The sequence below is a fragment of the Perognathus longimembris genome, chromosome 17, assembly GCF_023159225.1.
Source record: "Perognathus longimembris pacificus isolate PPM17 chromosome 17, ASM2315922v1, whole genome shotgun sequence".
Taxonomy (NCBI): Eukaryota; Metazoa; Chordata; class Mammalia; order Rodentia; family Heteromyidae; genus Perognathus; species Perognathus longimembris.
In genome coordinates this window covers 55,852,034-55,876,752 of record NC_063177.1, presented here as the reverse complement: position 1 = coordinate 55,876,752, position 24,719 = coordinate 55,852,034, and the positions used below count along the sequence as shown (strand labels likewise).

The window sequence follows — 24,719 nt, the reverse complement described above, 5'->3', positions numbered from 1 at the left end:
CGCGGCCGGGGGAAGGTTCGGGGATCCCCGGCCCTCCACCGGGCCGAGAGTCTTTGATGATCACTGCTCGTGGGTCTTCATAGCCCAACACCCTTCCCCGGACACGCGGGGAAAGCCGGCGCCCGGAGGCGTCCGCGGGCTCGGGCACTTTAATGAGTTGCACTTTACGGAATAAAAATGTCAGCTCCGTGGTGAAGACAAAGCCACGAAGGAGGCGGGGGGCGGGGCCGCGGGGAAGGGGCGGGGCCGGGAGGGGCGGGGCCGCTGGGAGGGAAGGGGCGGGGCCGCGCGGCGGGCGTCACTCCTTGAACTTCCACTCCTGGCGGCACATGGGGCAGTGCTGCTGCACCTGCTGCGCGTTGAGCCACTTGAGGATGCAGTGCATGTGGAAGCAGTGCGAGCACTGGCCCCACACCAGCGGGCAGTCGTCTCCCGGCACCTTGCCTGCGGGCCGGGACGGGCAGCGTTAGCGGAGGGCGGCGCCCGTCCAGGCGCGACCACCCCCGGGGCACCTCCAGAGAACCCCCCCACCAGGGAAGCTCAGCACCCCCGGGGCACCTCCAGAGAACCCCCCCCCTCCAGAGGGAAGCTCAGCACCCCCGGGGCACCTCCAGAGAACCCCCCCCTCCAGAGGGAAGCTCAGCACCCCCGGGGCACCTCCAGAGAACACCCCTCCACCAGGGAAGCTCAGCACCCCCAGAGAACCCCCCCCTTAGAGGGAAGCTCAGCACCCCCAGGGCATCTTGAGAACCCCCCTCCCCCTTAGAGGGAAGCTCAGCCGCCCTGGAGGCACAAGGGGAAAGGCCCAGGCCTGTCCTGCCCACCGCCTGACCTGGACACTAACAAGGGTAAAGTGGACCAGAGCGGGGTGGGGGTGAGATCGGCCCCCCACACCTCCCACCTCTCACCTGCACCCTAAGAGGGGCACCGGGCACAGGCACCCAACCTGCCCTGCCGGCCTGAGAACAACGCCTCCTCGCACACGAGGCGCCAGTCCTGATCAAGAGACGCCACAGGCCCTCCCGTCCAAGCCCCCCAGGGCGCCCGCCGCAGAACAAAGCCCCTCTGGGTCTGAGGCCGACGGCAGCAGAAGGGGACATCTCGCTGCCTCCCACCGGCCTGTCCTGGGGCGCCAGCTCCCCGAGACACCTTCCTCTCCGAGCTGGAGCTGGGCGGCCTCTGGCAAGGGGCACCGGGACGGCCCACCCAGGGGAGAGGTGCGTCCCTGCCTGGAGGCGCGGAGCATGCCACACCCAAGCAGGTGCTAGCGTCTTCATAAGGCCATTTTACAAGTAACAGCAGTAACAGGACCCTTTCACCCAAGCGCCCCCTGGGAACGGACTTCTTACACACTTAACAACTCTGGGTTTCCCGTGGGTTGAATTTAGCGATTAAAAGATCTGGGGCTCCTTAACCTGCCCAGAAAGTACATTAGACCCGTCAAACACTGCACTTATTCAAAATGGCTCGCTGTAGCCGGGCGCTGGTGGCTCCAGCCTTCAGTTCTAGCTACTCAGGAGCCTGGGGCCTGAGGATCCTGGTTAAAGCCAGCCCAAGGACAGAAGTCGGTGACTCTTCTCTCCCATAAACCATTCAGAAGAAGCCGGAAGTAAAACTGTGGCCGGTCAAGGGCAAGCCTTGAGCAAAAGCAGCTCAGGGACACTGCCCAGGCCCCGAGTTCAAGCCCCAAGGCAAGCACAAAATAATAGTAATAAAAAAGGCCCACTCTGACTTAACCAACAAATGCAAAGACTAAGCTGGGTCTGCAGTCCCTGTCCCCACCTGAGCACACCCCACGCTGCGGCCCTTCCGTCCTGCGCGGCGCTGGAAATGACTGGGAGCTCCGGCGCTCAGCCTCTAGCGCCACACCCAACAGGCACCATTTTCAGGAAACCTGAGCGCACTGCCCAAACTCCAGATGTTTTTTTTTTGATGACTGAGTCACAAGCCACCGGACATGATCCAGGCCACATGGGGGCCACCAGACGGTGCCCACGCCTGGCCGGGGACGCCAGGAACGGGAGTTGCTGTACAACCTTGGAGAGGGGCTGGGAATGTGGCCTAGGGGTACAGTGCTGGCCGTAAGCAAAAGAAAGCTTAGGGACAGTGCCTAGACCCGGAGTTCAAGTCCCAGGACTGACCCCCCCCCAACAAAAAAGATGTTTCTTTTTTTCTTTTTGTTTGGTGCCAATCCTAGGCTTTGAACGCAGGGCCTCGGCTATGTCCCTGAGAATTTTACAAGGCCAGTGCTCTACTAGAGTTAGGAGTCTCATAGACTTTACTTCCCAGGCTGACTAGAACTTTGATCCTCAGATCTCAGCCTGAGTAGCTAGGATTACAGGATTGAGCCACGGGTGCCCTATCTTTGTGGCATGCTTAAGAGTTCTTGGGGCTTGAACACAGGGCCTGGGCACTGTACCCGAGCCTGTTGGTGCTCAAGGTTAGCACTTGAGCCACAGCTCCACTTTTGGCTTTTTCTGAGTAGCTTACTGGAGATAAGAGTCTCATGGACTTTCCTGTCAGGATGGCTTCAAACCGTGATCCTCAGATCTCAGCCTCCTGAGTAGCTAGGATTTGTAAACCACGGGCGCCTGGCTGCTTTCATTTTTTTTTTTCAGCATCCATTAGTACCTTTGTTGTGTATATGTGTGTATACTGTTATTTGGGCTTGAACTCAGGGCCTTACACACTTGCTTAGCTTTTTAGTTCAAGCTACCATTTGATTTGTGCTATACCTCCATGCAGACTTTTTGCTGGTTAATTAGAGCTAAAACTCTCTTGGGAGTTGAGTGCTGATTTGATTACAGATATGAGCCCCTGGCACCAGGCTTTAAAAGTGGTTTAAAAGGGATTAAATAGGGCTGGGACTGTGGCTTAGTGGCAGAGTGCTTGCCTAGCATGCATGAAGCCCTGGGTTCGATTCCTCAGCACCATATAAACAGAAAAAGTCGGGCTGGGAATATGGCCTAGTGGCAAGAGTGCTTGCCTCCTACACAGGAAGCTCTCGGTTCGATTCCCCAGCACCACATATATGGAGAACGGCCAGAAGTGGTGCTGTGGCTCAGGTGGCAGAGTGCTAGCCTTGAGCAGGAAGAAGCCAGGGACAGTGTTCTGGCCCTGAGTTTAAGCCCCAGGACTGGCAAAAAAATAAATAAAACGTTAAAAGAGATTTTACTAGACCTGGACTGGTCACTAACCTCATATACTATAGGCAAAACCTAATCAAGCAAAGTCAACCAATATTCTTTTGTGTGTATCCCTGTGGGTGTGTCCTAAGGCTGGAACTTAAGGACCTGGCCATGGTACTTGAAGATTTTTACTCAAGGTTTGAGTTCTACTAGCGCCGCAGCTCCAATTCTGACTTTTTGGTGGCTAAGTGGCGTCTCACGGACTTTCCCGCCTGCACCACACTTCAAGCTGTGACCCTCAGATCTCAGCCTCCTCAATAGCTGAGGTTATGGGGTGAGACATTCGCACCAAGCGCAATGAAATTCCTTTTTCTTTTTCTCTTTTGTGGTAGTATTGCAGTTTGCTTGCTAGTCACGCATCCTACATATGAGCAAACACCTGTAGCCATTTTCTTTCTTTTTGGGTAACACTAGGGTCCATTGTGCTTCCTTAGCAAATGCTCTGGCATTTAAGCCACACCTTAAACCAATCAAAGATTTTCTACCACACATTCCCCACCCGTTTCATTGCATTGGATGGATTAATGCCTGGGCAATACGATTTCTTTTCAGCCCAGGAAGTGTAAAATTTAAGCACATGCCTATAATCTCAGGATTCAAGTAACAGCCAGGCTGGGCTACACAGTGAAAGTGTCCCCCCCACACACAAAAAAAGCCAGGCACTGGTAGCTTGCCCCTATCTACTCCAGAGACTGAGATCTGAAGGTTGTTGTTTGAAACCAGCCAGGCAGGAAAGTGTGAAAATCTTTACCAATTAACCAGCAAAAAGCCAGATTTGGAGCTGTGGCTCAAGTGGTAGAGAGCTAACCCTCAGCAAAAAAGCTCAGGAAGCCAGGTGCTGGTGGCTCACACCTGTAATCCTAGCTACTCAGAAGGCTGAGATCTGAGGGTCATGATTCAAAGCCAGCCAGGGCAGGAAAGTCACAGTGAGACTCTTCAATTAGCCACTCAAAAACTGGGTGTGATGCTGTGGCTCAAGTAAGTGGTAGAGCACTAGCCTTGAGAACAACGAGGCTCAGGGATAGCTTCCAGGCCCTGAGTTCAAGCCACACCACTGACAAGGAAAAAAAAAGGGGGGGGGGGGCAATGACAAAGCCCAAAGTTCAAGCCCCAGAACCAGCACCAAAAAAAAAAAAAAACACCAAAGTATGAACATACACACAAATACAAGAAAAACAGTAAAAAGGAGGGACTTTAAAGGAGCTGAAAGATGAAGTCAAAATGTTGAGCCTGACTCAAACTATCCAATGGTTCAAGAAAGACAAAACCAAAAAACAACTGGAGATACAAGTGGTAGAGTGCTATCCTCAGGCAAACGAAGCTCAAGGACAGTTCCCAGGCCCTGAGTTCAAGCCCCCAAACCGACACACACACACACACACACATACATACATACACACACAAAAAAAAACCTGGAGACAGCTGGTAGAACAAGAACTAGGAATGAGTCATGTGCCAGATGCTCCCAGTGACTGATTTGACACATGGCTGAAAGTGTGCTCATAGTTTATAGACAGATCATATCCAGAGTTTACCTTAAAACACTTAAGCACAAAAATGCAGCAAACGTGACAATATCGTGGTATTCTTTGTTTTTTAGTGTACTGCACCTGGGTCTTTCCTTTCTGTGCTAGTCCTGGGGCATGAACTCAGGACCTAGGCACTGCCCCTGGGCTTCTTAACTGCTCCAAGCTAGCACTCTACCAGTTAAGCCAGAGCTCCACTTCTGTGTGTGTGGTTTTTTTTTTTTTTTTTTTTTTTGCCAGTCCTGGGCCTTGGACTCAGGGCCTGAGCACTGTCCCTGGCTTCTTCCTGCTCAAGGCTAGCACTCTGCCACCTGAGCCACAGCGCCACTTCTGGGCTTTTCTATATATGTGGTGCTGGGGAATGGAACCCAGGGCTTCATGTACACGAGGTGGTGAGCACTCTACCGCTAGGCCACATTCCCAGCCTGACCTTGAACTCGCCACCCGCCTGCCTCGGCCTCCCGAGAGTGGACCAGGCTGGCTGGGGCCCCCCAGGCCCCCGGGCCCTCGGGGAGCAGGACAGAGGTCACTCACAGTCCGGACAGCAGCCGTTGAACGCCATCCTGCAGATGCCGCAGTTCTCGTCATTGGCCACCCACAACCAAGTGGCCACGCCGTTCCAACACTTAATCTTCACCTTCATGGCGGCGGGGCCTGCGGGAGGACAAGGGAGGACAGGCCGGCTGCAGCCAAGGCCTCGGGTCCGGGGGCGGCGCCCCACGCCCGGGAGGGGCCCGCCCGCAGGAATGCCCGGGAAGGGGCCGCCCGGGAAGGGGCCCCGCGGGAAGGGGCCGCCCGGGAAGGGGCCCCGCGGGAAGGGGCCGCCCGGGAAGGGGCCCCGCGGGAAGGGGCCCCGCGGGAAGGGGCTGCCCGGGAAGGGGCCGCCCGGGAAGGGGCCCCGCGGGGAGGGGCCGCCCGGGAAGGGGCCCCGCGGAAAGGTGTCGCCCGGGAAGGGGCCCCGCGGGGCACGGCGCGCTCCCGGCCCGCGTCCCGGGTCCAGGGGCGGGGCGGAGACCTACACCGGGGAAGGCCGCGCGGGCTTCCGATGCTGGGGCGCGAAGATCTCGGAGCCTCCGGCCTCAGGAAGGCAGAACCAGGCCCGCCGCCGCCCGCGCCCCGGCCCAGACCGCCGCCGCGAGGAGCGGACGCTGCCGGAGCCCCCGGAGCCGAGCCGGACGCCGGAACGGACCGGACGAAGGGTGGGCGCTGGCCCCGGGCGAGGGGTGGGCGCTGGCCCCGCCCCCCGCGCCCGCCCCACCGCTCCGCGCGCGGCCCCGCCCTTGGCACGCCCTCCGGCCCCACCTCTCCGCCCGCGGCCCCGCCCCCCGCCCCCGCCCCACCGCTCCGCGCGCGGCCCCGCCCCCCGGTCCCACCTCTCCGCGCGCGGCCCCGCCCCCAGCGCGCCGCCGGCCCCACCTCTCCGCGCGCGGCCCCGCCCCCAGCGCGCCGCCGGCCCCGCCCCCCGGCGCGCCCGCCGGCCCCACCTCTCCGCGCGCGGCCCCGCCCTTCCGTTGGGGGCGCCGACGTCGCGCGGGAAGGTACAAAAACGTCCGCGGCGGGGCCGGCGCCTCAGTCCAGCGCCCGCCGCGCCTCGCGCCCAGACGCACGCTCCGTCCCGCGCCCCTCGCGCCGCGGCCAATCCGCTGCCGTCCCGGGCCGCCTCGCCGGAAGGCCGCGCGCGACGCCGGACGTGACGAGCGGGCGTGCTGACGCGCGGGCGCGAGCCGAGGCCCGATTCCGCGCCCGCCATGGCCGACAAAATGGATATGTCTCTGGACGACATCATCAAGCTGAACCGGAGCCAGCGGGGCGGCCGCGGCGGGGGCCGGGGCCGCGGCCGGGCCGGCGCCCAGGGCGGGCGCGGCGGCGGGGCGCAGGCGGCCGCGCGGGTGAGCCGAGGCGGCGGGCCCATGCGGAACCGGCCGGCCATCGCCCGCGGCGCTGCGGGCGGCGGCGGCGGCGGCCGGAACCGCCCGGCGCCCTACAGCAGGGTGAGTGCGGGGCCGCGCGGCGGCGGCGGCGGGCGGGGGGCGGGCGGGGCGGGGCCCGCGGCGGGGCGCGGGGCGCGGGGCGGAGCGGGGCCGGGGCCGAGGCCGCGCGGGCGGGCGGGCGGCCGGGCCGGGCCGGGCGGCGGGGGCTCGGCCGGCGCTTTGTCCTGGGCCGCCGGGGCCTCGTGGCGGCGGCGCGGAGGGGCCGCGGGGGCCGCGACGAGGCCCCGCTGACGCCCGCCTCTCCCCGCAGCCGAAGCAACTCCCAGACAAGTGGCAGCACGACCTCTTCGACAGCGGCTTCGGCGGCGGCGCCGGCGTGGAGACCGGGGGGAAGCTGCTGGTGTCCAACCTGGACTTCGGAGTGTCCGACGCCGACATCCAGGTAGAGCCCCGCGCGCGCCGGCCCGCCAGCCGCCTCCCAGCCCGCCGCCGCCGGCGCTGGGCCCTCGCGGGGGAGGCCTCCGTCGGGGCGGGCAGACGTCCTCGGCTTGTGCTTAGGAGGATGCTGGGGGAGGACCCGGCCCCGCGCTCCTCGCCCCTTCCCCTCACCTCTTACCATCGGCGTGAGTCTCAAGCCTGTCTTTGATCAAGGCTCTTCTAAGGCTCTTTTGGTTTTGTTTTTTTGCCCTTTTTTAAAAAACGAAATCCAAAGGTATTTAAACTTCAGGTGTTTTCTGGCCAGGTGCAACGTCTCGGGATGAGACTTGGAGGTGACAGAGTGGTGCTGGGCCTTCCAGCGTCTCTTCCCCCCGAGCCCACCCATTAGGCCTGGCAGTGGACAGCAAGACCAGTGACACTCAGTGTCAACCCTTTTTTTAAGGTGGCTTCTGGCCGGAGTAGCCCCCACTCTGGGTTCCCTCTCCGACTCCCAGCCTGCCTGAGGTCAGGGCAGTTTCCATGGCGTGCTTGACTTCAGGCTTGGCGGCAGGCTTGAGTAGGAGGAGAGGGAAAGGTGAGCCAGAATCTGCTTTGGGGGGAGGGTGGGGTCCAGGACCCCAGTATCGATGCGCCCTTCTGCCTGGTCTGGTGGACACTTTCTTCCCTGGCCTTTAGCCTCCTGGCCTCTACTGTTTGGCGAAACTGCCCTCGGGCACCTTGTAAGTTTTCCAGTGCCTGAAAAGATGGCTCAGTTTTGTGTCCTGTTCCAGTAATTTGTATCATAGGTTCCTAACTGGGTTCTAGCCCCTATGTTTTTAGAAGCTGTTGGTTTTCCTGTCCCCTCTTGTTGCCAGGGAAGCACCTTGCCCACCCCTCCCCCTCCCATATGCCAGTAGGGACTGGCCCTAGGCCACTAGAAGCAAAACAACTTAGCTGCTGCGCTGCTAACTGGTTCCCTTCTGACTCCTAGGAGCTCTTTGCTGAATTTGGAACCTTGAAGAAGGCTGCTGTGCACTACGATCGCTCTGGTCGCAGTTTAGGAACAGCAGACGTGCACTTTGAACGGAAGGCAGATGCCCTGAAGGCCATGAAGCAGTACAATGGCGTTCCTTTGGACGGTGAGTTGGGCTGGGCACAAGATGCCTGCCGGGCTTGTGGAGTTTGGGGCTGGCACCTGTCCCTGTAGGAAAATGGGCTGCCCCTCTGGTGGAGGACACTTTGCATTTGCCCCCTTTGTCTCTCTCTTCCATTCTGCCACCTCTCATGCTGCCCCACACATCTGGACCAACCTCTTGTGAACCCCCATCCAGCAAGCTACATCCCTCCCCTCCTTCAGCTCCTTCCGGAAGACTCACTTCTGTGAAGCCTTCTCAGAACCGCCATAGTACAACTGAGTGCGGGGCTGTAGTCGTAAGATAAAGGTACCTGTTCTTCTTCCGTCAGGTCACCCACACCTGTCCACCCATGAGCACCCCAGACACCTGACCAAACAGCCCTTCTAGCCTGAACTGAGAAGGAGTGAAACGTTGGTGGGGTGTTGTCGTTGCCACCTTGTTCTCCCACCAGGCTCTCCAGGCCATCTCCCTCTCGGGGGCATTGGAGACGCACAGAGGCCCTTTCCAGAGCTTGCATGGAGACCAGGGTGTGGTGTCCTTGGGTCGGCATCAGAGCCTCCGGAATGAATGAACTCTTGTGTTTTCTGCCACAGGCCGTCCCATGAACATCCAGCTTGTCACATCACAGATTGACACACAGCGGAGACCTGCACAGAGGTGAGCTCTGGGGGCCGGCCGGAGGCAGGCGTGGCGCTGACCGTCTTTTCTAGCTAAGCTAATGGGTTCTGTTTTCCTGGTAGCCTAAGCAGAGGTGGCATGACCAGAAGCCGTGGCTCTGGAGGGTTCGGCAGTGGTGGTGGCGCTCGAAGAGGGACCCGTGGAGGCAGTCGAGGCCGAGGCAGAGGCACTGGCAGGAACTCGAAGCAGCAGCTTTCCGCGGAGGAGCTGGACGCACAACTGGACGCCTACAATGCGAGGGTGAGTCCTGGGGAGATGACTGAAGTCAGGGCCGGCCCCAGCCAGAGGCGCGGCCCCTCCTGAGCGAAGGCTCTGTTCCCCCCTCTTTCAGATGGACACCAGTTAAGCAGCAGATCCTCGCCTGCAGCAGGACCCAGACTGCGCGTCGCACTCCCTGGAGGGGAAGGGGTGGCAAGCTGGGCTGTGCAGCCAAGGGTGGATTCATTTCTTTTGTTTTAAAAATAGGATTTAAAACTCATGTAAAGTTCCCCCCCTTTTCTTTTTCTTTTTCTTTTTTTTTTTTAATTCTGAAACAGACCTGTTTTGTACCGAGTTATTTTTGGGATAAATTTTACTGGTTGCTGTTGTGGGGAAGGTGGCGTTTTCACCTTTGCCATAATAAAATAGAAATGTGTGTAGAACTAGAGATGTCTGGTTCATCCCATTCCTAGTCTCTGCCAGAGCTTGTGGCTGGTAACTTCCTTCTCTCTCCCTACTCTTCCTAGCTTATTCTCACTGAGTGTGTGAGAGGGTAACTGAGCAGCATGGAGCGCTGTTCACACTCTATGGTCCTGTACCTTGAGGTAAAGAGGGTAGGGCCCTCTATGTCTCCATCTTTCCACGATCCTAAACGCCTGGACAGTTCTCTTTATGCTTATGCCAGGTTTCACAAAAGCCTGATTGGACACTTAAAACCCATAGTGTCATTCCTTAGTTATAGGGTCAAAATTTCTCGTGTAAAATGATGAGTTTCAGCCAGGTGCTAGTGGCTCTTGCCTGTAATCCAGCTACTCAAGAGGCTGAGGTCTGAGGATTGTGGTTCAAAGCTGGCCTGGGCAGGAAAATCTGTGAGACTCTTATTTCCATTTAATCACCAGAACATTGGAATGGTGCTGTGGCTCAAGTAGTACAGTGCTAGCCTTGAGCTGAAGACCTCAGACAGCACCCAGGTCCCCTGAATTAAGCCCCATGACTGATCAAAAACACGAGTTTCTATAGATCTTAATTCAGTAGGATCTAAGTGTGTGTGTGCTTGTGTGCGTTGGTACTGGGGTTTGAACTGTGGAGCTTGGTGCTGTCCTTAGCTTTTATACTCCAGTTTAGCATTCTACCACCTGAGCCGCATATCCACTTCCAGGTTTTGGTTTTGGGTGGTTAGAGATCAGAGTCTTAGAGGTTTTTGCCTGGCTGGCGTCAAGCTTCCATCCCGAGATCTCAGCCTCTGGAGTTGCTAAGATTGCAGCGCTACCACATCCAGCTCGCTTATTAGGATTTTGCACTTTTTCTACTGGGCTAGCCTGGACCATGATTTTATCTGTATTTCCTATGTAGCTGGGGTGACAGGTGCATACCACCACAATGCCTAGGTTATTAGTCAACTTTGGGTTTTATAGACTTCTTGCCAAGGCTGGCTTTAAAACTCCTTGCTATATCTTAAGTCCTGAGTAGCTAAGATTATGGGCATAATAAAGTACTTAATAAAAAGTACACGTGGGGCTGGGAATGTAGCTTAGTGGTAGAGTTCTTGCCTAGCATGCATGAGGCCCTGGGTTCAATTTCTCAGCACATATACAGAAAAAGCCAGATGTGGCGCTGTGGCTCAAGTGGTAGAGTGCTAGCCTTGAGCAAAAAGAAGCCAGGGACAGTGCTCAGGCCCTGAGTCCAAGGCCCGGGACTGGCAAAAAAGAAAAAAAGTAAATGTGGGTTAGGTGGTGGTGGCCCAAGCTTGTAATCCTAGCTATTCAGGAGGTTGAGATCTTGAGTGCCATGGTTCAAAGCCAGGCAGGAAAACATGAGACATCTCCAATTAATCAGAGAAACAAGCTGGTACTGGCTCAAGCCGTAGAGTGCTGGCCTATGAGCAAACGGAGCTCAAGGACAGGGCCCAAGACCAGCCAGAAAGCAGGAAATGGAGCTGCGGCTAAGTGGTAGAGTGCTCTCCTGGAGCATAACAGTTCAGGGACAGTGCTGGAAACTCCAGAACAGGCACCAAGTAAAAATAAATATAGTTATATCGGATTGCCTAGGGCGTGATGACTGAGTCACTGGTTGGGTCTGAGGACTAGCTGGACTTGGCAAAAGCAAGCAGTGGAAGCGGAGGCAGAGCGTATCCCGGCCAGGTGTGATAGTGCTGCCCGTGCCCTTCGTCAGGGAAGAAAAAGGCAAGCTGGATTCAACAGACAACAGGGCTGACGCGGAGGACGGACAGCCACGTCTGCAGCTGGGATGAAGGGAACATGGCATGCCCCCACTTCTTTCACAACTGGGGTCCCTTTAAATAGTGGACAAGCAGGGTGGGGAGGAATTTGGAAGTCTCAAGGACAGCTCTTCCTTCGGGGCATCAGCATGAGACCACGGCCTTGGTGAAAGGCTCTCTTCCAAAACCAGCGGCTGTGCATGTGTGGTGGGGGAGAGATGCTTCCGGGAGGCCAACAGCAAGGACAGTTCCAAGATGGCTGGGGGGGTGGGGGGTATTTTCCATCACCTTTAGCACTTGGAAGGCTAAGGCAGGGGGATCAAGAGAGTCTGAGGCCTAGGATTACCTAGGACCCTATCATGCTTAGCACCAGTGGCTAATCCAGGAGGCTGAGATCTGAGGATTGTAGTTTAAGGCCAGAACAGGCAAAGTCCAGAGATTTAGCTCTAATTAAACAGCAAAGGGCCACAAGTGGTAGAACCCACATTGGAGCCCCTGGAGTTCAAGCCCCAGTACCTGCTCACAAAAGACTTTTTTTTTTTGGCCATTCCTGGGGCTTGAACTCAGGGCCTGGGCACTGTCCCTGAATTTCTTTTTGTTCAAGGCTAGCACTCTACCACTTGAGCCACAGAGCCACTCCCAGCGTTTTCTGTTCACGTGGTGCTGAGTTGAACCCAGGGCTTCATGCATGCAAGGCAAGCACGAATTCAAAGAGCAGTGCTGGACAAAGAGACAGCCTTCTACCACTTGGTGGGCGGGGCTATCCCGGCAGGGAGACAGCTCCCAGGCCTTGTCCTTCACAACTGGTGGCCTGCCAGAAGTAACAGGTGAGGCTGGGAACGTGGCCTAGTGGTAGAGAGCTGGCCTTGCATGCATGAAGCCCTGGGTTCGATTCCTCAGCACCACATACACAGAAAAAGCCTCAAGTGGTGCCTTGGCTCAAGTGGTAGAGTGCCAGCCTTGAACAAAAGGAATCACGGACAGTGACCAAGCCCCGAGTTCAAGCCCCAGGACTGGCCAAAAAAATTCACCTGAGCTGCTGAAGTTCCTCTGCAGGAGGACCCTCAAGATTTGGCTGTCCCTGCGTGGCACTGGCGGGGGTGCAGGGTGGCTTAAGGGGCCTGACGCGTTGGTCCACTGGCTGAGCCATGCCTCCCACTCCGACCCTGGAAGAGCTCCCACGCATCTGCTTCACAGCGGTGACGGCGAGGAGCCCAGTGCAGGGCCAGCCCGTGGCGATGCCACGGCGGAGTGTTGGAGCTGGCAGGGAGGCGCTTGGGCGGGGGGCGGGAGGCGGGCACCAAGTGCCATCTCACGGGAGGCACAGGCAGTTTAGGGAGCTGGTGGGACACGGGTGGTGAGGCGTGGCTTGAGTTGGTGGGCAGGTGTCAGTCCTAAGAAGGAGTAGCCAAGTGCGACAGAGATTAGGGTCCTACAGGGGCGGAGTTGGGCGGGAGAAGATGCGCGCCCGTGCCGATGCAGCTGGAACCTACCTTCTGAGGTGTGCGGCACCGGTCAGCAGCCAACACTGCTTTTCCCAAAGCATGCTGTGGGTGGTGGAAGGATGGGCTGAGGCCTGGTGTTCTGCGTGCTTTTCTCTCCCGTGGCCCTTGATCAGAACGTGAGCATCCAGAAACCCAGGACCTGCAGGGCCAGGGGAGCCCGTGAGGAAACTGAGCCCGTGGCTCATGAGGGTTAGGCGTTAAGGCTTTCCAACGTGCCAAGAGAAAGGGAAGGCGTAGGGCTTTCTTTGGGCTGATGATCGTCTGGGCAGCCTGCTCACAGTGCCCGGCCTAAGGCTTCTGGGTGTGACTGAAGAGGAGCCTTGGCATTTGTTGGGTGTGGACGAAGATCCACACAACCACCTGGGAAGGGGCAGTCCTGTGGGCCTCAGGTCTACTCCAACACCTCTGGGGTTCAGTGAGACTTCAAAGACCGTGCCAGGTGCTGGTGGCTCACCCCCGTAATTTTAGCTACTCAGGAAGCTGAGATATAAAGATCATAGTTCAAAGCCAGCCTAGGTGGAAAAGTCCCGGTGAGACTTTTTTTTTTGCCAGTTCTGGACTTGAACTCAGGGCCTGAGCACTGTCCCTGGCTTCTTTTTGCTCAAGGCTAGCACTCTGCCACTTGAGCCACAGCGCCATTTGTTGGGTGTGGACGAAGATCCACACAACCACCTGGGAAGGGGCAGTCCTGTGGGCCTCAGGTCTACTCCAACACCTCTGGGGTTCAGTGAGACTTCAAAGACCGTGCCAGGTGCTGGTGGCTCACCCCCGTAATTTTAGCTACTCAGGAAGCTGAGATATAAAGATCATAGTTCAAAGCCAGCCTAGGTGGAAAAGTCCCGGTGAGACTTTTTTTTTTGCCAGTTCTGGACTTGAACTCAGGGCCTGAGCACTGTCCCTGGCTTCTTTTTGCTCAAGGCTAGCACTCTGCCACTTGAGCCACAGCGCCACTTCTGCCTTTTTCTATATATGTGGAATCCAACCCAGGGCTTCATGTATAGGAGGCAAGCACTCTTGCCTCTAGGCCATGTTCCCAGCCCTGAGAAACTCTTATCTCCAGTTAACACCAGAAAACCAGAGTGGTAGAGGGCTAGCTAGCCTTGAGCAAAAATGAGCTCAGTGACAGGTCCAGGCCTTGAGTTCAAGCCTGGAACACCTAGAAAGAGAATTGTTTGACCTATCAGTAAGTTGTGCTCCTTACCAAGCTGTGATAGTTTACCAGAAGGGACACAAAAATGAGAAATCCTAATGCAGTGTGGTGACTGCAAAGTGAGCAAAGTGTACAAGTGGGAACACACACGCAGAGTTTCTCTCTGCACAGTCATGAAGCGCTTGTCCCCAGCCTGGCTTATGTCTGCACAAGAAGGTCTACTCTCTGCGGGGCTCTTGTTCTCCCAAGGACCCAGCCAAGAAAAGGAATGCAAAAACAATGAACCCTACTGACCCCCAACACAAGTGTGAGTATTTGCTGAGCACTGGGCACAGCCTGCCAGCACCAGGGAAAACAGAGAAGGAAATACCCTCTGCTCTCCGGATCCAGGACATTCTAATGGGGGGCTGGCAGACAAAGAAGGTAGGGTGCTAGGCGGCGAGGCTAGGAGGACCTGCCAGCAGAGCGTGCTCGAGAAGACAAGGCCTGGCCGGGGCTTCCAAGAGGATGCGGGCAAAGGGTTCGCTGGTAGAGAATAGCGAGCAAAACGTCCTGAGGTGGCCAGGCGATGGGTGGCTCACGCCTGTAATCCCAGCTCCTCAGGAGGCTGAGACCTGAAGATAGTGGTTCAAAGCCAGCCTGGGCAGGAAGTCTACGAGATTCTTATTTTCAATCAATCAGCAAAAAGCCAGAAGTGGAGCTGTTGTTCAAGTGGTAGAGCACTAGCTTTGAGCACAAAAGCTCTGAGACAGTGCCCGGGCCCTGGGTTCAAGCCCCCCCCCCAAAAAAAAAGACACATACTGAGGTAAGAACATATTTGGAGAGTTCGGGGCCCCAGCAGGGCAGAGCAAAGGTGGACGGCATGGGACGCCGGTGTCCAACCTTGGCAAACGTCAGCCAGAGGTGTGTAACTGAAGCTGATGTGTTGGGGTTCAATGCAGATGGCCTCCCCCCAACACAGTCTTAAATGGAATATGAAGCAAATTAGTGTCTTACTGAAGTAACAACACAAAAGGGTCATGATACGGGGGCACGTGCTACTCCCCACTGGGAATCTCCCCTAGGGGCTGATGCTCGCCACTGAGCAGGTGCACAGTCCATCTCCACAGAACGCCTAGCACCATCCCTAAGAGAATCTCCTCCTTCCTCCTCTGGCCAGACGCTAAATAGCTACTTTCTGTCGGTGAATTTGCCTATTTTCTTTTCTTTTTTTTTTTGGCCAGTCCTGGGGCTTGGACTCAGGGCCTGAGCACTGTCCCTGGCTTCTTCCCGCTCAAGGCTAGCACTCTGCCACCTGAGCCACAGCGCCCCTTCTGGCCGTTTTCTATATATGTGGTGCTGGGGAATCGAACCAGGTGCTTCATGTGTAGGAGGCAAGCACTCTTGCCACTAGGCCATATTCCCAGCCCAAATTTGCCTATTTTCAACATGGTATATAAAGGATAACATATGGTATTTTTTTCCTTTTTTTTTCTTTGTTTAGTTGGTCGTGGGGCTTGAACTCAGGGCCTGCAGCTGTCCCTGAGCTCGTTTTTGTTCAAGGCTAGCACTCTACCACTTTGAGCCACAGCTCCATTTCTGTTTTTCCGGTGCTTAGTTGGAAATGAAAGTCTCCTGGACTTCCCTGCCGGGGCTGGCTTCAAACCGTGATCCTCAGATCTCAGCCTCCTGAGTAGCTAGAATTGCAGGCGTGAGCCACCAGCACCCAGCCTTCTTTACAGTATTTTACCTGGCTTCCTTGTTCCTTAACAATCTACAAGGTTTACTCACTCATGTTGCAACATGTTTCAGAACTTGGCTTTACTATTATTATTATTTTGTTATTGTTGTTGCCAATCCTAGGGTTCAAACTCAAGGATTAGGTGCTGTTGCTGAGCTATTTTTGCCGAAGGCCACTTTGACCCCAGCTCCACTTTGGGCTTTTTGATGGTTAACTGAAGAGTCTCACAGGCTTTCCTGCCCAGACTGACAATCCTCAAGCCTTAGCCTCCTGAATAGCTAGAATTACACTAGCACCTTGCTTTTCTTTTTTCCCCAATCCTGGGCCTTGGACTCAGGGCCTGAGCACTGTCCCTGGCTTCTTTTTGCTCAAGGCTAGCACTCTGCCACTTGAGCCACAGCGCCCCTTCTGGCTTTTGCTATATATGTGGTGCTGAGGAATTGAACCCAGGGCTTCCATATTCCGGCCTGAGCCCCTTGCTTTTTGAAGGTTTTTAATCTCTCTCTCTCTTTTTTTGTCTGACAAGTCATTATGAATTAAAAATACTCTTCCCAGGGCTGGGAATATGGCCTAGTGGCAAGAGTGCTTGCCTCCTACACATGAGGCTCTCGGTTCAATTCCCCAGCACCTCATATATGGAAAACGGCCAGAAGGGGCGCTGTGGCTCAGGTGGCAGAGTGCTAGCTAGCATTGAGCAAAAAGAAGCCAGGGACAGTGCTCAGGCCCCGAGTCCAAGGCCCAGGACTGGCCAAAAAAAAAAAAAAAATACTCTTCCCTGGGAAATTTGGAGTCTACTTGGAAACATGGGTGGCCTGCATGGAATGGAATGTTCTATTATCATGTGCAATCATCAAATTCAACAAAACAGAATAACGCAGGATGCTGGTGACTCACACCTATAAGCCTAGTTACTCAGGAGGCTGGGATCTGAGGATCTCTGATCAAAGCCAGCTCAACCAGGAATATCAGTTGAAACTCTTATCAGCAATGAACCACCAAAAAGTTGGAAGTGGAGCAGGACTCCAATACACGAGAGAAAAAGGGTGCTTATATATACCTGTAGTACTAGCTACTCAGGAGGCTGAGGTCTGAGGGTCACGGTTCAAAGCCTCTGTGTGACTCTCTCCAATTACCTACTCAGAAAAGAACAAAAGCGGCACCGTGGTGGCTCAAGTGGTGAGGCCTTGAGCACAAAGGGCTCAGGGATACATAGACCAGGCCCCGAGTTCAGGCCCCAGCACCCGCACTGCATACACACAGATGTACACAAAGTTGTACATTTCATGTAATGCAAGTTTTGGGGACCTGTAAGTTTTGGGGCGTCGGAAAGCAGCTTTTCCTCGAACACGAAGCCCGCTGGGGGCCACCTGCCGGAGTGGAAAGCTCTGCTCAGGGGCCCCTTCCCTTTGCAGGTACTGAGCGGCTCCAGCAGAGATCACCTGAGGGACCGACGCCGGTCCTCCCCACAGCCGCCCCGCGAACCCTACCACGTGAGCTGGGTGCGCTTCGCTCGGTGCCAGGCCGGCCAGGCCGCCTCCCAGACCCGGCCTGCGGGCGGGCGGGCGGGTCCCGCCGGGGAGGGAGCACCCCTGGAGGCCATGCTCGCTTCCGAGGACACCACGGGCTGAGTCTCCCGGAAGGAGCAGCCTGTCTGGCCGTGGGGGGGGGCCCACCGTGCCGCAGCGTGGGAGGGAGAGCCCGGGGCCACCGGCCCGCTGGCAGCCCTTGGGGAGGAGGGCGCCCCAAGGGCACTGGGTGCACCGCCCAGGGCGCCCACCGTCCCGGGAGAGCTCGGGCGCCCCGGGCCCGCGCGGCCCGCCACGCCCACGAGGTGCGGCCCCGCGCAGGAGGCCTGGGGCCTGGGACAAAGGCGCGGGCGCCTGAGACCCGGTGGGCCCGGGGGCGGCCGCAGGGAGGGCGCGGAGCCCCTCCGGCCGCGGCCCCGGCCCTGGAGGGAGCGCCCGGGCCTCACGACGACCCCGGGGGGGCCCTGCGGGGCGCGCGGAGACGCCGGCCCACGCGGGACGCGCCCACGAGGCCCGCCGCAAGATGGCGGTGGCGCCCCGGCCCGCGCCGCCCACCGCGCATGCGCGGGCGGACCCCGCCCGGGGAGCGGAAGTCGCGTGACCCCGGAAGTGACCGTCCCGGCGGCGGGCGGCCGACGACGTTCGTCACTTGGTGCGGGAGGGAGCGCGAGCGCGGCGGTCGAGCCTCCGGTGAGTGGCCGGGCGGCGCGCGGCGGCGGGCGGGGGCTCGGCTGCGGCGGCGGGCGCGGGGCGGGCGGGGCGCGGGCCGGGCGGGGCGCGGCGGCGGGCGGGGCGGGGCGCGGCGCGGGCGCCCCTTCCCGGGCCGCGCCCGCCGCCCTCCACCCCCCGCGCCCCCGCAGCCGGCGGGGCGGCCGGGGGCCCGCGGCGGGACCCGACCCCGCCCGTGCCCGCCCCGCCCCGCGGGGACGGTGGGCCCTGCGGAAGTGCGGGCCGCGCCCGCCGGGATGCCGAGGCCCGCGGCCGCCCGGGGACCGCGTCGGGCGGGGCGCCGGCGGGGGGCGGCCGGCACTGGGGCGGGCCCCCGCGGGGCCGGGGAGAGGCCGGCGGCGCCTCGCTCGCGGGGGGGCGCCTCCGCCCCCCCATGCAGATGCGTTTCCGGCCTCCGTCGGGGAAACTTGGGGAAGCCCGGTGGCACCGCCCCAGGCGCCCTCGGCCCCGGGCTAGAAGAGCCCTGTGCGTGCCGCTGGCCACCCCGGCCCCGGTGTGTGTGTGGGGGAACCCCGCGGCAGACCCTCGCCTCGCACGTGGCGAGGACCCAGCCTCGCCCCGCGACGCCGGCCGCCCGGGCCTGTGCAGGCCGCAGGCAGCCGCGAGACGCCAGGGACTCCCCGTGCGCCCCGCCGGGGAGGGGAGCCTGCGGGCTGCGGCCTCCCGGAGCGGGGGAAGGGGGTCAGCCCCGCCTCCGAGCAACAGGCTGCGGCCCCGCGCAGTTCCCGCGTGCCAGGCTGTGCGGGGCCTCGGGAGCCCGTGCATTTCACGCGCACGCCCTCGGGGCCCTTCCTGCTCAGGACGCACACTCTGCCGAGGTGCTGACCGAGGGGGCACGTGGTGCGCACCCCCTCCCCCCCACTGTCACAGCCCTGTCACAGCCCCGTCCCGCCCACAGGCGTCCCAGGCTAGCAGTGAGCATGGCTGAACAGGAGCCCACCGCGGAGCAGCTGGCCCAGATCGCGGCCGAGAATGAGGAGGACGAACACTCGGTCAATTACAAGCCCCCGGCCCAGAAGAGCATCCAGGAGATTCAGGAGCTGGACAAGGACGATGAGAGCCTGCGGAAGTACAAGGAGGCCCTGCTGGGCCGCGTGGCGGTCTCCGCGGGTGAGAGGGCGGGGAGGCGGGGGCTGGCGGCACTGCGGGGACACCTGTCAGGGCCTCCTCCGCCGGCTGTGGTGGGGGGGGGTTCTCACGACTGTCACTCCACAGACCCCAACGTCCCCAACGTCATCGTGACTCGCCTGACCTTGGTGTGTGGCAGCTCCCCGGGCCCTCTGGAACTGGACCTGACAGGTGAGAGGATGCTGAGGTCCCTGGGTGGGGCCGGCTGGCACCCTGCCCTCAAGCCCCAAAAATACTTGGAGTACGGATGCCCTCTGGTGGGGCGTTCAGAAAGTGCAGCCAGGTGCTCTTGGAGACCACGCCTTGTGCTTGGGCCAGGCCCTCCCCCAGTGTGTGTGGGAGGGGCGGGGTAGATTCCCTGGCAGCCCAGTGAGCTTCCCTCCCCTAACAGGTGACCTGGAGAGCTTCAAGAAGCAGTCTTTCGTGCTGAAGGAGGGAGTGGAATACCAGATAAAGATCTCCTTCCGGGTAAGGTGCAAGCTTCAGGAGACCTTGGGGGACTGGAGACCGGAGGAGTGGCGGGGTTGGCTGGCTGACCCTTGCTGTGCAATCTTGCAGGTGAACAGAGAGATTGTGTCAGGCATGAAGTACATCCAGCACACATACAGGAAAGGCGTCAAGAGTGAGTAGAGGGTGGGGAGGAGGGACCGGGAGTCTCCTGGGAGGGGCGGCGGCGCCGTTGACCTTGCTCTTCCTCCTTCATAGTTGACAAGACTGACTACATGGTGGGGAGCTATGGGCCTCGGGCAGAAGAGTATGAGTTCCTGACGCCCATGGAGGAGGCCCCCAAGGGCATGCTGGCCCGGGGCAGCTACAACATCAAGTCCCGCTTCACAGACGACGACAAGACCGACCATCTGTCCTGGGAGTGGAATCTAACCATCAAAAAGGAGTGGAAAGACTGAGCCCCAGCCAGGAGGCGGGCAGGGCGACGGACAGACAGAAGGACCGACATGCCCCCCCCCCATGCCCTTCCCCACCCCAAACCAAAGTGCTGACAGGGCCCTTCCCCAGCGGCACTCCTAACTGGTCCACCTCTGGGCGGCTCCTCTGCCCGCCGCTCCTCCACACAGTCCCCTTCAGGCCCCTGTGGTCTCTAACGTCACATTGCTGCTTTTGCCTGTGCAGGAGGGTGGGAGTTTGGCCTAGGCTTCCTCTCCTCTCTGTGTCTCCCCGCCCCCTCCCCCCCCCCAGGTTCCCTCTGCCATTTTCCTCCAGGCCCTGGCTGGGCCCTGGCTTCTAGAAGGGAGTAGAGCACTCTCTAGCGTGCCCAGCCCCTGTGGTCTCCTCCCTGGCTGAGCTAGGGTGTGCAGGGCCCAGTCCAGACTGTCCAGTCCCCCACTCCCTGGCCATTTCATCTGTCGCTGTCAGTCACTGTCTAACCATGATGCCTTAACATGTGGAACCGTGTACTGGGGGCTGTCGCTAACTCTTAAACCCCCGTCTGCATGAGCATGTGGTCTCCCCTGTCCTTGCCCTGTCTGCCATCCTGACCCAGTGACCCGGGGAGGCCTGGGGTATGCTGCTGTTGCTCCCGGTAGGCCTGAACAGCCCCTGTCCTTCAGGCCAGGGCTGGGAGCTGCACTAGCAGCTAGGAGAAGGTCAGATTGCCAAAACTCATGCCTCCAGCCCCATCCGGGAGGTGGGTGTCCTCACGCCTCTGCCTTCTTTGAACGGGCAGCACTCAGCCCCTTTTCTACAGAGAGCCCCAGAGGGACAAAGACAGTGGCCGAGCCTTATTGTCTCACCTAGGCCTTGTGGCCTGGAACCTCGTGCCTGGCCTGTCAGTATTTATTGCCTCCATTGTGCCGTCCTCTGGGCTGGCGGGCCTGCTGTCCCTGCCCTGGCTTGCAGTGCCACCATCCAGGCAGGCCCCCTAGACCCAGCCAGGACAAATGTGGGACCAAGTGCACACACAGTTGGGGCTGTCTCCTGTGCCTCCCCTCCCTGTCCCCAGTCCCCACGTGGTGTCTGCCAGGTCCGGGCCTTGACAGGCACACAGGCCTGTCCCTGCTTCTCTTCTGACTGGGAAATAAACGCCCTGAAGGAGTCTGGGAGTCTGTGCTTGCTTGCCTTGTGCATGGGAAAGTGACAGTAGGACCCAGTGGGGAAAGTGGGGGGGCCTCCAGGTCATACTCCCCCCCCCCCCCCTGCCTGGGGTAGAGCTTGCCTCCCAGCCCTGCCAGGCTCTTGTTATTAGCTCCTTGCCCTGTAGCTCTTTGTGAGGAATCGGGTCAAACCTCTTCTGAGGAACAAAGCAGCAGGCAACATGAATCTGGACCCTTGACAGAAGCTGGCGTGGTAGCATAGGAGGCTGCTTTTGCCTGGCCCTTGGGATGAGGATGGGTAGTGTCCTGGGTCTGCTCTGCTTGGCCTACATCCAGAGCCACGGGTTCCAAGTCCCTCCCATACGTGGACGCTGACCCTGCGTTTCAGCGGACACCCGTCTACAGAACTGGAACCTGATTGGAGGGAGGTTCGTGTTCTCTGGTCGGAAGCCCCAGAGATGAGAGGAGTGTCCACCTGCAAGTGTGCTCAGCCTAGGGAAGGAGTCATTCAGGAATGGCCCAGGGTTTATTCTGACCAGGAAGTCAGTGCATGGACCTAGGCTCCAAGCGGGAAGGGGACAGGGGAGACTCGGGCCACATGGAGGCCCAGAAGAGCTGAGAGGGGAGCCTGGAAAGCAACGGGGTCCCACCCAGCATCGCCACTGACCGTAGGGCACGATGGCTCAGTCTCCAGTGGGCAACCCAAGGGCAATCAGCAACTTCAGCTCCACCCACCTTCAGGCAGGGAGGGGTAGACTGACAGCAGTAAGCAGGAGGAGCTGTTCCAGAAGCCGACCTACCCTCTTCTTGCCAGGCTTGAACCTGCCCGCTGCAGCCCAAGCTGTGGAAAAGCCAGGCGGGGACAGCTGCCAGAGACCCCTATGGTCCGGCAGCTGAGCAGCGTGGTGAGCCCTGCCCGGGCCCAGGCAGTGCCCCTGGCCCATCACTAGCACTTGGGTAGGACAGCGACCTCGCCATCCCTTCCCCCCTAGGTGGGAGGCACAGAACATGGCGGGAAGGAGTGTCCGCTTCCTGCAGCAGCTGCTCCCCTCAGACCCAAGAACAAGACTATCTGGCGGCGTCTAAGGAGCTGCCTCTGGCCCCTCCTAACTCCTGCTAGGGCTCTGCAGTGCTCCTGCCTCAGGGTGCTGCTCCGGAGGGCGGGGCTCTGAGGCCGACCAGCGCTGTCAACTCTCCTGGCTCACTGGTAAAATTCAGTTGTGTCTCCCGCCCCTTTGGCAGGACTGGAGCTTGAACTCAGGGCCTAGGCACTGTTGCTTAGTTTTTTTGCTCAAGGCCAGCCTTCTACCAGTTGAGCCGCAGTTCCAGTTCTTGCTTTTTGGTGGTGAGCTGGGGATAAGTCTCACAAGACTTTCCTGCCCCGGCTGGCTTTGAACCAAGATTTGCAGATCTCAACCTCGCGAGCAGTTAGGATTACAGGAGTAAACCACCAGTACGTGGCTGCAGAGGCTATTTTGGAGATGAGTCTCACTTTGTGCCCGAATTGGCTTGGACTGTGATCCTCTTATTTGTGTTTCCCTTTGTCACTTGGAAGACACATTCACCACTATACACAACCACTGGTTGAGATGGAGGCTCAATCACTCCCTCACCCTACAACTGAGGATTGAGTTCAAGATCTCATGTTTACTAGGCTGGAGCTCTTAAGAGTTGAGCTATGGGGGCTGGGGATATGGCCTAGTGGCAAGAGTGCCTGCCTTATATACATGAGGCCCTGGGTTCGATTCCCCAGCACCACATATACAGAAAATAGCCAGAAGTGGTGCTGTGGCTCAAGTGACAGAGTGCTAGCCTTGAGCAAAAAGAAGCCAGGGACAGTGCTCAGGCCCAGAGCCCAAGCCCCAGGACTGGCCAAAAAACAAACAAACAAACAAAGAATTAAAAAAAAAAAAAAAGAGTTGAGCTATGCCTCTAGTCCTGCTTTTTACTGTTGGTGTTTTTTGTTGTTGTTGTTTTTTTGGTGGGGAGGTAGCTTGGACTCGGGGCCTGAGCACTGCCCCTGGCTTCTTTTTGCTCAAGGATATAGCACTCTACCACTTGGGCCACAGCGCCACTTCTGGCTTTTTCTATATATGAGGTGCTTAGGCAAGACAAGCAGTCTACATATCCCCGCCCCTTCCTGGTTATTTTCAAGCTAAAGGTCACTGAGTTTTCTGCCAGGGTTTGCCTCCGGCTGTGATCTCAGCCCCCCGAGCAGCCAGGGCTGCAGTGCTGAGCCCCCACCCCCGGCTTGTTCAGCAGTTTTGTTTTTCTGTGGTGTTCCTGGTGTTCTTAGAGCCTGGGTTCTGTCCCTGAACTTTTTTGCTCAAGGCTAACACTCTACTAATTGAGCCACACCTCCACTTCCGGTGGGTTTTTTGTTTGAATAGTTTATTGGAGATAAGTCTCACAGACTTTCCTGCCTAGGCTGGCTTTGATCTGTGATCCTCAGATCTCGGCCTCCACGGGTGGGAGCCACCAGCACACGGCTGAGCAGTTCTTTTTATTGGGCAGAGGCTTCAGCAGTTTACACGGTGCCAAGAAGCTTAATCTTTTTCACCCTGTGGTTTTCCTAGCCTGTTAGACATGTGAACTCAGACCTCAGTTGCCAAGTTGTACAGGCATGCTGCCAACAATCAGGACTTTGCTCGGCTCCTCCCAGTGCAGGCTAACAGAAGGTGGCACCTGACGTGTCTCTTGGGTCCCAAGTCTAAACCGATCGTGCCAGTTCCAGCCCTATGTGTTTGTGCAGCCTGGCATCCCAGGACCCTCTGCTCTCCTCCTCTGTCCACGGCCACCCAGTGGCTCCCATGTGGACCTGTCTTCCCCTGAGGAGGGCAACAGGTCACGGGGCCAGTTGGGAGAGCCAGGTGTGCAGTGTGGCTCCATAACCAGCTAGCATAACAAGAACGCTTGCCACTCTCCAGACCACTCTAAACCACAGTCAGGCCTGCTTCTGCTCATGGAGGGCCACGAACACCGCGGCCGTTTTCCACTTGCCGGCACTGCCTCCGCACTGCTGCGTAGCAGGAGTCCTCTAGCCACATTCCACTGTTTGTTCTCTGGCACCTCTGGCAAGATTGTAAGGTTGTAAGGTATAAGGGAGTTGTTTTGGGAACTTTTTTTTTTTTTTGCCAGTTCTGAAGTTTGAACTTTGGGCCAGGGTGCTGTCCCTGAGCCCCTTTTGCTCAAGGTTAGTGCTCTACCACTTGAGCCACAGCACCATTTCTAGCTTTTTCTGTGATTTTATTGGAGATAAGAGTCTCACAGGGCTGAGAACATGGCCTAGAGGCAAGAGTGCTTGCCTTGTATACATGAAGCCCTGGGTTCGATTCCTCAGCACCACATATATAGAAAAGGCCAGAAGTGGTGCTGTGGCTCAAGTGGCAGAGCGCTAGCCTTGAGCAAAAAGAAGCCAGGGACAGTGCTCAGGCCCTGAGTTCAAGCCCCAGGACTGGCAAAACAAAAACAAAACAAAACAAAAAAAAACATCTCACAGACTTTCCTTTGCAGGCTGGCTTTGAACTGTGATCCTCAGATCTCAGCCTCTTGAGTAGCTATGATTACAGGTGTGAGCCAGAAGGCCTGGCCTTCTGCTACCCTGATAGAGCAGTTGTACAC

At 58.3% G+C, this 24,719-nt stretch overlaps 3 protein-coding genes across 3 annotated transcripts; 2 read left to right on the top strand and 1 right to left on the bottom strand.

Moving 5' to 3' along the window:
• Nucleotides 1–258: 258 nt before the first annotated feature.
• On the bottom strand, nucleotides 259–5,912 carry Anapc11 (anaphase promoting complex subunit 11). The gene is made up of 3 exons (XM_048365207.1): nucleotides 5,734–5,912; nucleotides 5,249–5,368; nucleotides 259–444 (listed from the first exon to the last, which is right to left on the bottom strand). Exons 2-3 carry the CDS (start codon nucleotides 5,355–5,357, stop codon nucleotides 299–301), a joined length of 255 nt encoding a protein of 84 aa, XP_048221164.1. The 5' UTR covers nucleotides 5,358–5,368; nucleotides 5,734–5,912; the 3' UTR covers nucleotides 259–298.
• A 456-nt stretch (nucleotides 5,913–6,368) lies between these two features.
• Nucleotides 6,369–9,517, top strand: Alyref (Aly/REF export factor). Its single transcript, XM_048366431.1, has 6 exons — nucleotides 6,369–6,705; nucleotides 6,956–7,087; nucleotides 8,054–8,201; nucleotides 8,792–8,855; nucleotides 8,939–9,116; nucleotides 9,208–9,517. Exons 1-6 carry the CDS (start codon nucleotides 6,463–6,465, stop codon nucleotides 9,220–9,222), a joined length of 780 nt encoding a protein of 259 aa, XP_048222388.1. The 5' UTR covers nucleotides 6,369–6,462; the 3' UTR covers nucleotides 9,223–9,517.
• Nucleotides 9,518–17,764: 8,247 nt separating this feature from the next.
• Arhgdia (Rho GDP dissociation inhibitor alpha) lies at nucleotides 17,765–21,100 on the top strand. The gene is made up of 6 exons (XM_048365215.1): nucleotides 17,765–17,883; nucleotides 18,821–19,032; nucleotides 19,138–19,221; nucleotides 19,442–19,518; nucleotides 19,609–19,672; nucleotides 19,756–21,100. Exons 2-6 carry the CDS (start codon nucleotides 18,843–18,845, stop codon nucleotides 19,953–19,955), a joined length of 615 nt encoding a protein of 204 aa, XP_048221172.1. The 5' UTR covers nucleotides 17,765–17,883; nucleotides 18,821–18,842; the 3' UTR covers nucleotides 19,956–21,100.
• Nucleotides 21,101–24,719: the final 3,619 nt, after the last annotated feature.

Excerpts from the sequence above, each read along its gene's own strand:
- Anapc11 (XM_048365207.1), bottom strand. The coding sequence starts at position 5,357 with ATGAAGGTGAAGATTAAGTGTTGGAACGGCGTGGCCACTTGGTTGTGG. Across the intron at positions 445-5,248 it reads CAACGGCTGCTGTCCGGACT|GCAAGGTGCCGGGAGACGAC; the intron begins GTGAGTGACCTC and ends CCCGGCCCGCAG.
- Arhgdia (XM_048365215.1), top strand. The coding sequence starts at position 18,843 with ATGGCTGAACAGGAGCCCACCGCGGAGCAGCTGGCCCAGATCGCGGCC. Across the intron at positions 19,222-19,441 it reads TCTGGAACTGGACCTGACAG|GTGACCTGGAGAGCTTCAAG; the intron begins GTGAGAGGATGC and ends CTCCCCTAACAG. Across the intron at positions 19,673-19,755 it reads ATACAGGAAAGGCGTCAAGA|TTGACAAGACTGACTACATG; the intron begins GTGAGTAGAGGG and ends CCTCCTTCATAG.
- Alyref (XM_048366431.1), top strand. The coding sequence starts at position 6,463 with ATGGCCGACAAAATGGATATGTCTCTGGACGACATCATCAAGCTGAAC. Across the intron at positions 6,706-6,955 it reads GCCCGGCGCCCTACAGCAGG|CCGAAGCAACTCCCAGACAA; the intron begins GTGAGTGCGGGG and ends CTCTCCCCGCAG. Across the intron at positions 8,202-8,791 it reads CAATGGCGTTCCTTTGGACG|GCCGTCCCATGAACATCCAG; the intron begins GTGAGTTGGGCT and ends TTTCTGCCACAG.